Below are 12,181 nucleotides of genomic sequence, written 5' to 3'. Positions count from 1 at the left end.
CCTTGTTCTGGTTTTAAAAATGGGTATCGAAACGGATTTAAAATCAAAAGTTCTTACCACACTTGCTGTTTCCACCTCCTTTTAAAAAGCCGTAGTCGTTCTCTCCCACTAGCTGCAATCATAAAATACTGTGCTCCGCACTGTTCGGGCTGACAAATGATTGGCAATATTCATCTTGGTCTGCCTTTCTACAGAGAAGCCTGCAGAATTGGGCCAGCATCATCTTCTCACAGTATCTTGCCAGATGTCTGTGGGAAGTCCCCAAGCTAGACATGCGAACAACAGCCTTCTGCCCACCTGTGATTCCCAGCAACTGACAGTCTCCAAGTTGAGAAAGGGGTGGGGGTAGGGATTTGATACAAGTTGCTTGCATTTATTAAAGAACATAAGTGATGATGCTTTTGAAAAGGACAAAAAGCCCTGTTGCTTTTGCCTGGGAGGGAGGATTTTGACTTTTTAACAGTCAAAATTTGTAAAATTTATTCCCTGTTTTGAGGTATTACATTCAAGTGACTGAACACATCTGCAAGATATGTCGGCCTTAAAAGCAACAAGTTGTCAAATAAAGAAGCATATGGGGTGGGTGGGTTTGGAAGTACTTTTTATTTATTTTTTCGCTCCCATACAAAAAACCTTAAAAATTCTTCCGCTCATGAGAATAAGGTATAATAGAAGTTAGCCACTCCCTGCAAGGCCCCTTCCACTTGGCCTAGAGGCCCAGATTCACCAGCCCTACTGAAGAGGCTCCTCATGAGGCCAGAGGAACATTGCCTGGCTGTTGTTTTATTGATTTAATATGCTGTAAACCGCTTTGAGATTTTTATTAAAAATATAAAGCTAAATAAATAAATACCCTTCCAGAGAACTCCTGGCAGAATGCAAGGAGGCAGGTGCAGCACTCAGAGCAAATCTGTTGCCCCTTTCAAAGTGCCACTTGAGGCAACAGCCTCAGAGAGGCTCATTGGGGGGGGGCTGCATGGCATTACCTATTTTCTGGGACTTCCTGGGTTAAAACTCTGGGAGATGATATATAACAAGGTAAAGAGAATATTTAAGGAGGCTCTACCCAAAAGACCAGAAGCTTTTCTTTTAGGGATAACTGGGACAGATGTACAAAAAAAGAAGAAGAAGAAGAAGAAGAATTTATTCTTGTATGTGAGCAAGAATACTATATGTACACAAAAAATGGTGAGATGAGGCAGTACCTACTAAAGAGGATTGGCAGTTGAAACTGATGGAATATGCTGAATTAGCAAATTTAACTAGTAAAATTACATAGCAAGATGAGACTTTTTTCAAGGAGGATTGGAAAATGTTTGTAGATTAATTTTTTTTTATTGTAAACATGTTAAAACGCAAGCAGGATTTGAGTAAGAACAGCAGAAAATGTTTACTGAGAATACGGTGGAGGAGAGAAGGCATAGAATAATTATAATATGCAGCAGTACTAGGAAATTTGAGAAAACCATGGAAGGGTAGAGGGGAAGTCAGACACTAACGGAATGCTAATTGGAAAATGCTGTACAATTTGTTTTATTTTCTTTTGGAAAACATGAATAAGAATTAGTCAGTTTATTGTGTTTTAGCAGACAGCCATTATACACATGAAAATGATAACAAAAATATTAATAATAGAGATTTACATTTCTGCTCCTTAACCTTTAAAGGATAAATCATTTCTTATAACCCCTTTAAGTTTAATAGCATGGGTTTGTAGAGCCTTAGCAAGAAATTCAGATATTCTGAAAGGATATATACTTCTCTACAAGAGACAGCAAAAAAAAAAAAAAGAGACAGCTGGGGGTTACCTTCCCTTCTATGTTCTTAGCAATGGGTAAATAGTTGTTTCTAAAGGGCATTCAAGGAGCACATGAGTTCTGTCTTCTATTGGCACAGAGTTGCAACCACAAACTTTGTCCTTCTTAGGAATTCCTTTGTGCCAGCTTATCTAGTCCTGTAGTAGAAGGACATTTAAACTTGTCTGTGTAAAGGCTACCCTCATTTTAATGTTTGGTAGGTCTACCAGATATCTTAGAAGGGATAAGTTCAATGGAATAAAGGAAGCATACAAATTATTCGATTGTCAAGTCTTGATTTCAGCTGCTCATGATTGCATCTTAATGTCCCCAAGCCTTTGGAGCAGAGGTCAGCAAACTTTTTCAGCGGGGGGCCAGTTCACTGTCCTTCAGACCTTGTCAGGGGCCAGACTATGTTTTGAAGAAGAAAAAATGAACCCCACAAATAACCCAGAGATTCTTTTTAAATAAAAGCACACATTCTACTCATGTAAAAACATGCTGATTCCTGGACCGTCCGCGGGCCGGATTTAGAAGGTGATTGGGCCAGATCTGGCCCCCGGGCCTTAGTTTGCTTACCCATGCTTTGGAGTATTAATTCTTTAGCTTACTTGAAACCTTGTGTCAAAATAAAAGAGAATTCCAAACTCATGGCAGCCGACTGCATGTTTCCATGAGTCCCAAATAATATTTTTTTTAACTCTCTGTTTGTTAAGCCTGCAATAATTCTTACATTTAGATTGCTTAAATGCTATTGGAATAGTAAGCTATGAACAGAATTGCCACCTTTGAGGACCAGTGGAATGCTACATCACTGGCACCTAAGAACAGGAAACTTGTGTATCTTACTGTGGCTTCCATGTCTTTCAGTTCTTAGGACAAGCTGCCAGAAACATGGTGATGCAAGAGGATGCCATTCTGCACTCAGAAGATGTAAGAAATACTTGAGCTACAAAAGTGGGGACTTTGTCAGATAACTAGGTTCTTCTCTGTGAACTGCAAGACATGGGAAAAAGAGGAGGTGACTCATAAAGTGCAGGGTTAGGAATTGAAAGGTGTTTGTTTCTCCACCATTCCTAACATGATCTGGACTTCACCTCAGAAGCACTATAGGCTACCTGCCTTTATCATTTTCAAATAGTCTACATTAGTGTTTATGTGTTTATCAGAATAGCCTTGACATTAGTATTAATGGTTAGATTTAAAGAGAATTAAACAGTCATTGGCTTATCGTTATCTATACCAAGAACGTTACCAGCTTTGAGCTAGACAAAAAATAAATAAATTGTTGAATAGTGGGTAGACATAGCAGACGACACAGCAATTCTTCCAAAGAAGCTCTTTATTTGTAAGCTGGACAGAAATGAACAGCAAACAGCTCAGCCGGCCTGCTTTTATAGGCAGCCGGCTGTCAACATTGTAGCAACAACAACCCAGGGTTTCCCGCCTAAAATAACTGACGTGGACCTGAGTGAAAACTACATACACAATACTCCTGGTGGCCAGGGTGAGAACTTCAATACATAACACCCCTCCCCACCGAGATAAGGCGTTAGTTACAATCGTAATGGTTTCCTTATATACAGCACTACACGTAATGGTTCAATTAGGCACAAAAGCATATCGGTTACATTTCCCATACTTAGACCAACAGTGATACATGTCCAACAACATAGTCCTTTAAATAAGTTGGGCGCTTGGAAACTCTGCCAGACCGCCGGGGACTGGTAGCCAAGTCCGGGGAGGGGCACACAATTCTTGCTGAGGCTGTGGTGCGACCCTAGGTGGCGTTGAAACCAAGTCCCCTGGATCCGCTGCTGTGGGTGGAGCCTCCGCAAGTGGAGTGGTCTGAGCTTGTGGTAAGTCTGGCAGACCCTCTGAAGCAGCTTGGTTCGGCTCCACGCTGGCAGTTTGCGAGGGAGGTGTAGGTGGAGCCTCGCCATCTGTAAGTGTCTCTTCTGGAGCCATGAGCGCAGTTGGGGGCACCACGGTAGTGTCCAAGTCCCCAACCCTGCGCCTAAGCTGGTCTATGTGCCGGCGCCACAAGCGTCCGTCTTCGAGTGCTACCTGGTACGAGCGAGGTCCAGTGACTCCCACTACTGTGGCTGGCACCCAAGGAATGTCCCCCACATAGTTCCGGGCAAAGACCTGGTTTCCTGGAACAAATGACTGTGGCGTGTTGGCACAGCCTGGGGGTTCAGCCACGGCAAAGTCAGGGTGCAGCCGGTCGAGCGGTGACCTGAGGCGGCGGCCCATAAGCAGTTCAGCAGGACTTCGCCCTGTGGCCGCATGAGGGGTGATGTGTGGCACGAACAAGTATTTGGCGACCCGCTCGTGCCAGTCTCCCTGGTCCAGGCGCACCAGTGCCTCTTTTGCCGAGCGCACCATTCTCTCCGCTTGCCCGTTGCTGGATGGATGAAATGGTGCCGTTAGGGCATGGCGGATGCCCAGTCCCAAAAGATACCGCTCAAAAGTGCCTGATGTGAACTGCGGTCCGTTGTCGGAGACAAGGACATCAGGACACCCATGCGTCGCAAAGAGGCCTCGCAGCACCCGGATGACGGCCTCGGTAGTGGTGGAGGGCATCAGGGCCACCTCCAGCCATTTGGAATAGGCGTCCACCACTACCATAAAGGTCTGGCCGTGAAAGGGGCCGGCCAGATCAATGTGCACCCTTGACCAGGGTGTCTTTGGCGTCTCCCAGGAGTGTCCCTTAGCTGCCGGTGGTGCACGCCTCGATTCTTGGCACGCTTGACAGGCGGACACCCAGGCAGTGATGGCATCGTCCATGTTAGGCCACCAGACGTAACACCGAGCCAACGCCTTCATTTTGACAATTCCCGGGTGGCCAACGTGCAGAGCCTCCAGGACGCGTTGACGGAGTCTTTGAGGAATCACGACACGGTCTCCCCACAGCAGACAGCTGCGATGATCCGAGAGTTCATGTTGTCTGGTTGCGAAGGGCTGGAACTCCGATGCAAAAGGCCCTTGTGGCCACCCCCTCCACACCCAGTTGAGCACACGGCTGATGGTGCGATCCTGGGCAGATGCGGAGGCCACAGTGGCAGCCGATACAGGCGCTGCCGGAAGATCCTCAATCAGGAGGAGCGATGAAGCTGGAGCCGGGTCTTCCACAAACGCTGGAAGAGGGCAACGGCTGAGGGCGTCGGCATGGCCCATCGATTTCCCCGGGCGATGGACGAGCCGGTAGTGGTAGGCAGCCAGGAAAACAGTCCATCGCAGCATGCGCGGCGAGAGGACCGGTGAAGTTGGACGGTCACCGGCGAGGAGGCCCAGGAGCGGCTTGTGGTCAGTGATGAGGTCAAAAGTCCTGCCGTAGAGGTATTCATGGAACCTCTTCACTCCAGCCACAAGTGCCAGTGCCTCCTTGTCGAGCTGGCTGTAATTCCGTTCCGTCAGAGATAGCGTCCTGGAAAAGTAGGCGAGCAGTGCTTCTCTTCCGTCTGGAAAACGGTGACTAAGGACAGCGCCGATGCCAAAAGGTGAGGCGTCGCAGGGAAGGACCAGCGGCCTGGATTCACTTTACTGTACCAGCACACTGTCCAATGAAAGGAGAGCCTTGACCGCGTTGAAGGCCGCCGTCTCCCGATGACCCCAGGACCAAGGCGTCTTTGTGCTGAGGAGTCGGTGAAGAGGCTCAGTCACTGTGGCTTTGTGGGGCAGGAACATGTTATAAAAGTTCAGCAGCCCCAGGAATGCCTGCAACTCCGTCTTGTTCTTTGGGATGGGGGCCTGCTGGATAGCGCGGATCTTGGATGTGGTTGGGTGAAGGCCGGAGGCGTCGATAAGATAGCCCAGGAACTCTACCTGTGGAACGGCGATCTGGCACTTCTCTCTCTTTACCTTGAGCCCGGCCTCTTGGAATCTGTTCAGCACGGCACGGAGGCACTTGAACAGCTGCTGGTGTGAGTCTGCGGACACCAAGACGTCATCAAAATATGGTACCACGCCCGGAAGCCCTTGCAGGAGACGCTCCATAAGGCTTTGGAAGATGCCAGGAGCCACACTCACCCCGAACTGCAGCCGGCGGCAACGGAATGCCCCTTGGTGGGTGACGATTGTCTGGGCTTCAGCAGTGGCATCGTTGATGGGCAGTTGTTGATAGGCTTGGGCAAGCGAAGACCTTACCCTCACCCAGGGAATGCAGCAGGTGTTGGACAGCAGGAACCGGATAAGCGTGCTGCTGAAGTGCCTTGTTGATCGTGCACTTGTAGTCAGCGCAGATTCTCACCGACCCGTCTAGCTTGACAGGCGTGACGATGGGGGTTTCCCACTTGGCGTGGTCAACCGGCTCCAAAACTCCTTGGGCAATCAGCTTGTCCAGTTGTTCGTCCACCTTAGCCTTGAGAGCAAAGGGAACCCGGCGTGGCTTTAGCTTGATGGGGGCGACTTGTGGATCAAGGCTAAAGGAGATGGGTGTACCTGTATATTGCCCCAAAGTGCCATCAGAAACCTCGGCAAAGTCTTTGACCAGACCCTCAGTCTCTGCGTTAGAGATGCAGTTGATGCCGGTGACTTCCAGGCCGAGGGCATCAAACCAGTCTAGCCCTAGGAGGCTTGGCCACTGACCTTCAACCACCACCAGCCGGAGCAGGCCCGAAAAATCCTTGAAGGCGATCCGGAACCGGCCAACGCCTACCACGGGAATGTCGTTTCCCTGGTAGTCTCTCAAGTGTATGTGGTGAGAGTCGAGTTGCCTTTTGGACACTCTGGGTACCAGTCTTTTGATGGTGCTCCAAGACACGATGGACAGGGCAGACCCGGTGTCGATCTCCATGTCACATGGAGCTCCTTCAATGAGCACCGTGACGTTCAGCTTGCGTCGTGTAGGCGAGTCGGTTTGGCCAATCGTGGTTCCAGACGGGCAGCGGCAGTTGGTGAGAGCGAAACAGCTTTCCTTGGCAGACTGGAGTGAAGACTTGGACTTGTGAGTCGGTGAAGGGAGGGTGTCAGACAGAGCCGATCGGCAGACCTTAGCGATGTGGCCCCTTCTGGAACACTTCCGACAGATGGCATCTCTGAATCGATACTTGGCACGGGAATGGTTGCCTCCGCAGCCGGCACATTCCGGTTGGCCCTTGGACTTCTGTTGGAACTTCCTGCGCTCCCGTTTTGTCTGGTGCACGTCATCGTCTTCACTGGAGGATGCCTCGTCACTGCTGGCCTCTTCGTGATGCACTGGAACTGGCTTCCTAGCAAGACACGGGCTGCTGGACTTGCGGATCTCCTGGGCGGAGTGTTCAGCAGCTTCTGAGGCCACAGCCTCCTCAATGGCTTTCTGTAGCGTGAGGTCTGGCTTGGCGAGGAGACGCCGTTGCAGATGGATGTCCCGGACCCCACAGACGATTCGATCCATCAGGGCATCGTCTAAGTCTCGGAACTCACAGTGCATTGCAGCCTGTTGCAGGGCGGTGGTGTAGTTGTTGATTGACTCCCCCTCTGCCTGGTTCCGGTGGTAAAACGCATGGCGGGCAGCAATCTTGGACGGCTTTGGCGCGTAGTGGTTGCGGAGCTTCTCTTGGATCGTGTCCCATGGTGTTGCCTGGACTGCTTCAGGCGCAACCAATGCTCGGGCCGTCTCAAACACCTCAGGCCCACAGAGGCTGAGGAATATGCCCCGCTTCCGTTCCTTTGATACTGCTGTCAGCTCGTTGGCTTGGAGGTAGCAGTCAAAACGAGTGAGGTAGGAGTCCCATGATTCAGAGGCTGGCGCGAACGGCGGTAGAGGCACAAGTGAAGCCATGATTCCGATGCCGGCGTGAAGGGCGATGGATGGAACACAGTGCTCTAGCCAGAACAGTCAGCTCTGAATTGGTTCTGTCCAGTGATTTCGCTCTGTGATTCAGCTCAGTGATTCAGCTCAGTTCAGAGGATGGCCGCATCTGGCTGTGCTCTGATGTCCATCGATCCCACCTTCATCGCCAGTGTTGAATAGTGGGTAGACATAGCAGACGACACAGCGATTCTTCCAAAGAAGCTCTTTATTTGTAAGCTGGACAGAAATGAACAGCTAACAGCTCAGCCGGCCTGCTTTTATAGGCAGCCGGCTGTCAACATTGTAGCAACAACAACCCAGGGTTTCCCACCTAAAATAACTGACGTGGACCTGAGTGAAAACTACATAGACAATACTCCTGGTGGCCAGGGTGAGAACTTCAATACATAACATAAGTCATTCATCTCTAGTTGTTCATCTTTGAAATATGGGACTGTGGACATTGCTACATACGGTTGGCTTATATATCTGTGCATCGCCGCCCCAATAATTCCAGTCTTGTGCCTTCATGATTTATGTTGGAGTTTCAGGAAGTAAGTGTATGTGTGGGGGGAGGGGGGCTCGTTTAATTTCACTGCATACAGGTGGTGTAGTGACAATAAAGGTTTATTATTTATTATTTATTTTATTAATTCTTGAGCAGTATTGGCAGTTTACAGACTTCTAGGTGAGTCAGTCTATGTGGCAAGGGAGCTTGCTCAGCTTCTATGGCTAAGAGGGGATCTCTGCTTCCTATGAAACTCAACCAAAACTAGAAAATGTGATTACATTTTCCCATAACTTATACAGTTGCTGGTGATGAACTTTAGGCCATGGCTGGTGGCAGATGGTGTGGTTGGTTGCAGATGGTATGTGAGCTGTATGTTGTCCAGCCCAAGCCTGGTAGATTTTTATTTTTTATTTTAATCAAGCTTGCCAATTAAGAATCTTGCTTGTTGCTCTCAGGATTAGAATTCCAAAATTACTGAATTGAATCTGAAATCTAGTATTAAATAAAATTAAAAGGGAAGCTCCCAAATGAGTTCTAGGAGGGTGTGTCATGATCAGAACTGAAAAATTTGGGAGAATGTATGAAGTGGCTAGGTATAGAGCTGGAAAAATAAAATTGTTAAATAAAGTTAATTTCAAAAGCTTTCAGATCATTCAGAACAACAGATACTCAAGGCTAGGAGAGTGTAACGTAAAATGCCATGAGTAATGATTGAGAATCATAGTGAGGGGAAATCTACCGTATTTAATATTTTCTCCTTTGCAGAGTTTAAGGAAAATGGCCATTATAACTACTCATCTGCAGTACCAGTAAGTATACGCATTGTGTACTCTTTATTTGATTGACCAGGACTATTAAAATCTCATCCCCTCTAATGTTTCCAGTGTCCAGGCTGTGATGTAACCAAAACTTCACTTACCAAACACAAAAGTGACATTTCAGCAAGCTTGGGGGAACTCCATGACTTGCAGAAGTAGAAAAATATTTTTTTGGGGGGGGGACGCTAAGGAGGAAATCTTCCCAAACATGCTTATTGTCCAATGAATGCTGTCTGACTGTTGGGGATTGTAGAATGGAACAAAAAATGCTGGAATCTTGAACAGCTACACTCCACACTGCATTATTTTGTTACTCTTGTCCTCTACTACCAGCATTCCAATATAGCTTCTGTTATTAACTACTAAGATAAAATAGCTAAATTGACTCTTAGATTGTTTTACCTTACACATCTCTGAGACGCATCTAATGGCCATCATAAAATGAATCTTCAGAAGTAGGATTTATCTTTTTGCAGCTTTACTTCACAAGCTTCTTTGCAACACTGGTAGCAATTTCAGGATGTCAGTTCAGTTCTATATATCATGGAAGTGAAGTCAATCTGATACTCGTTCATTTATTTAGCTTCCTGAAATCAGGCCACCTTTCATCAGTTCAGAATTCAGTTCAACCTGTTTGTGTTCTTAAGCACCTTGCAGCCAGTTTCCTTATAATTTATTTTATATTGACATCTTTTTTTTCTAGGCAAGAAGCTATTCAGAAAAAGTAAGTTTGCTCTGCTTTATTTGAGTGGCTTTTACACTCCCCCTTGTTGCTACTTTTGCCTTTTGTTCTGTTCATGTTATTTTGAATGTAAACCAAATAGGTTAGGACTATATCACCTCTGTACAAAACTGTACAAAGGTGGCACACTGCTGGTGCCAAATAAATGTTAAATAATAGTGATATTGCTTGATTTTTAAAGTGTAACATAGTAAAAACAGGTAAAATGTGTGATGAAATAAATACATACATAAATAATAACCCAGAGCCTTTAATTTATGAACTGCTTCTTATGCACATAGCTGTCAACTTACAGATTTGAAAATAAGGGACCAGCAGCCAAAATAAGGGACCTGCAGCCTTACCTGTTCCAGACACTCCAGTCTTCCTGTCCTCCTGCAGTCTGGTCAAACTCATGCTGGTAGCACCTAGAACACTGTCCAACCAACTTTGTAACCAGAGGTTCAACTGACTAGAATCTGAATCACATGCACCACAAGGCCTATGCATCCTCAACTTAAGATGGCTCCCCGGCTGGCTTTGCACTGCAAAGTTTGCAGCAGCACGTGCAACAAAATGGCATCCAGCATTCAAAAAACCCCTCAGCTTGCATTAACTAGCCACACAAGGCATGCAAGCTCCACCCCCCAGTCGTTCTTAGACTTCTTATTGGGTGAGCAACGCAGCCAAGCAACACAGTTGGAGCCTCCCTCCTCCCTGGCCGGCAGGGTGGGAGGGAGAGGAGCTGCTTCCTTTGAAATTTAAGGGACAACATTTAAGGGACATCCATCAATAAGGGACAGTAGCGTGACATGGCCCTGGAATAAGGGACTGTCCCTTCAAATAAGGGACACTTGACAGCTATGCTTATGAAGCATCTTGAAGCAGTTTACAATATAATAAAAGCATATATAAAACTGTTTGATATATAAAAATGGTTTTAAAAAGGTGAGTGGACCAAGAAGGCTATACTCTTTACTGTTTTGGCTTTTTCCACCATGGTTTCTGTTTCCTGCTCTACGGACCTCCATTTGTGAGAGTAAGGCTTACTACTGGTGAGCAGTCCCTGTTTGACACATTGGGACTTATTTCCAAGTAAACACCCACAGGATTGCACTTCAAAGGTTCCTCTCCTAGGTGACATCCTGATCGCTCAAGCTCAGATTCATTCTGCCAATGAGCCTCATGCTTATGGCTTTCGTTTAAATTGTCCCCATTTACACCTCACTTCTTCCTCGCCCTCATTTCTCAGTCAGAAAGATGTGCAGTCCAATCCAAGACATGTTTAGTTGGAAGTAAGTCAGGACTTACTCCAAGATAAGTATCTAGAATGTTGGATCTTTAGCTACTTGGTTGTAGATGCAATTGAATTGAATCCTGGGTGTAAAGTGGTTTTGTTAGGTAAAAACAAACATTATTTCTATTTTTTTAAGCTGCTGCAAGAACCTTTTGGGTCAGTCAGTGGGGTATTAAATGTTAACCTTTAAAATGGAAGCATCTGTTCCCTTCTTGTTGATGTAGGGTGTCCTCTTCTTTCAATCTCTAAAGAATATTTTGGGAGGGGCGATTAGTGGACTAAATCAGCAGATACCTCCCCATTTTATCCTGACAACCCTGGTCCATCTTTACATTGCAGAAGCAGCCCAGACTGGCCCATTTACAGTCAATATTTAATATATCCTAATATTCTTGATTGTCTATTGAAGTCTTCCTTCTCATCTTCAGTGTTGAACAGTCTTCAAATTTGCGCGACCAACTGACTCACCTTCTGAAATGAAGAGAGACTGTTGCACGGTGTTAAAGAGCTGATAGAAACCACTGAGAAAATACATGTCTGAGGACTTATGGAGACCCTTCCTCTATTCCTTCTTCACCAAATGCACTATGGGACTGATCTCATCCCCAAATAATCTGCCAGTTTGTAATGATGCAAAGTGTACATTGCACAGTGTACAAGATTCTGACCTGCAAATGGAGGAAACTCTTGGATTTTTTCCATCGCCAATGTTGCAGTTATAAAAAGCTGGCTATTTTAATGTATCTAATTGCAGACTGCAATCCCACGTGTGCATATTTTTAATGGATTAATTTTTCCAAGGATTTACACTTCTGGAGATCACAAATGAAATATGTCTTGTTTTGTTTTAGAGTGCTTTAAAGGATGAAACTCTTCTCTGTTCAGAGCTCAGTCAGATTAATCAGTAGGCTGAAATTTTTCATGTTTCAGGGCTGAGGAATACAATCTCATGGTAGTTGGATGAGCACTAGAAAGCTGTTTGAAAAAGCTGCATGCAGGTGGTTCCCTGTGTATGGTTATTGTGTGTAGGTTCAACCATCACTTTGTACTGGCATTTTGCATCCCTGAGTATGAAAATCTATCTAGTTTTACTACCTAAGTAATTAAAGAAAGAGTTAGAGGACTGGAATTTTTTCCCTCCCAACTTGGTCTTTGTTTAGTGGGAGCTGAGTGTGCAGAGATGAAATTTGACAGCTTGTTTAGATTTTCTTTAAAAGACTAAGTTCAGCCAATTTGCAAATCAATCAATCTATATACATCAA

The 12,181-nt window shown here is 46.1% G+C and overlaps 1 protein-coding gene across 1 annotated transcript in view; it reads left to right on the top strand.

Annotated features, from left to right (window-relative positions):
- BORCS7 (BLOC-1 related complex subunit 7) overlaps positions 1-12,181 on the top strand; it is a 12,795-nt gene extending 614 nt beyond the window's left edge. The window contains exons 2-5 of the mRNA XM_053389357.1: positions 2,667-2,729; positions 8,849-8,892; positions 9,605-9,625; positions 11,348-12,181. Coding sequence (XP_053245332.1) covers positions 2,667-2,729; positions 8,849-8,892; positions 9,605-9,625; positions 11,348-11,399 — 180 coding nt within the window. The 3' untranslated portion in view covers positions 11,400-12,181. The remainder of the gene's footprint in view (positions 1-2,666; positions 2,730-8,848; positions 8,893-9,604; positions 9,626-11,347) is intronic.

Source organism: Podarcis raffonei, chromosome 5 (assembly GCF_027172205.1).
Source record: "Podarcis raffonei isolate rPodRaf1 chromosome 5, rPodRaf1.pri, whole genome shotgun sequence".
Taxonomy (NCBI): domain Eukaryota; kingdom Metazoa; phylum Chordata; class Lepidosauria; order Squamata; family Lacertidae; genus Podarcis; species Podarcis raffonei.
The sequence above is the reverse complement of the archived record's forward strand: the minus strand, read 5'-3'. Positions and strand labels throughout refer to the sequence as shown.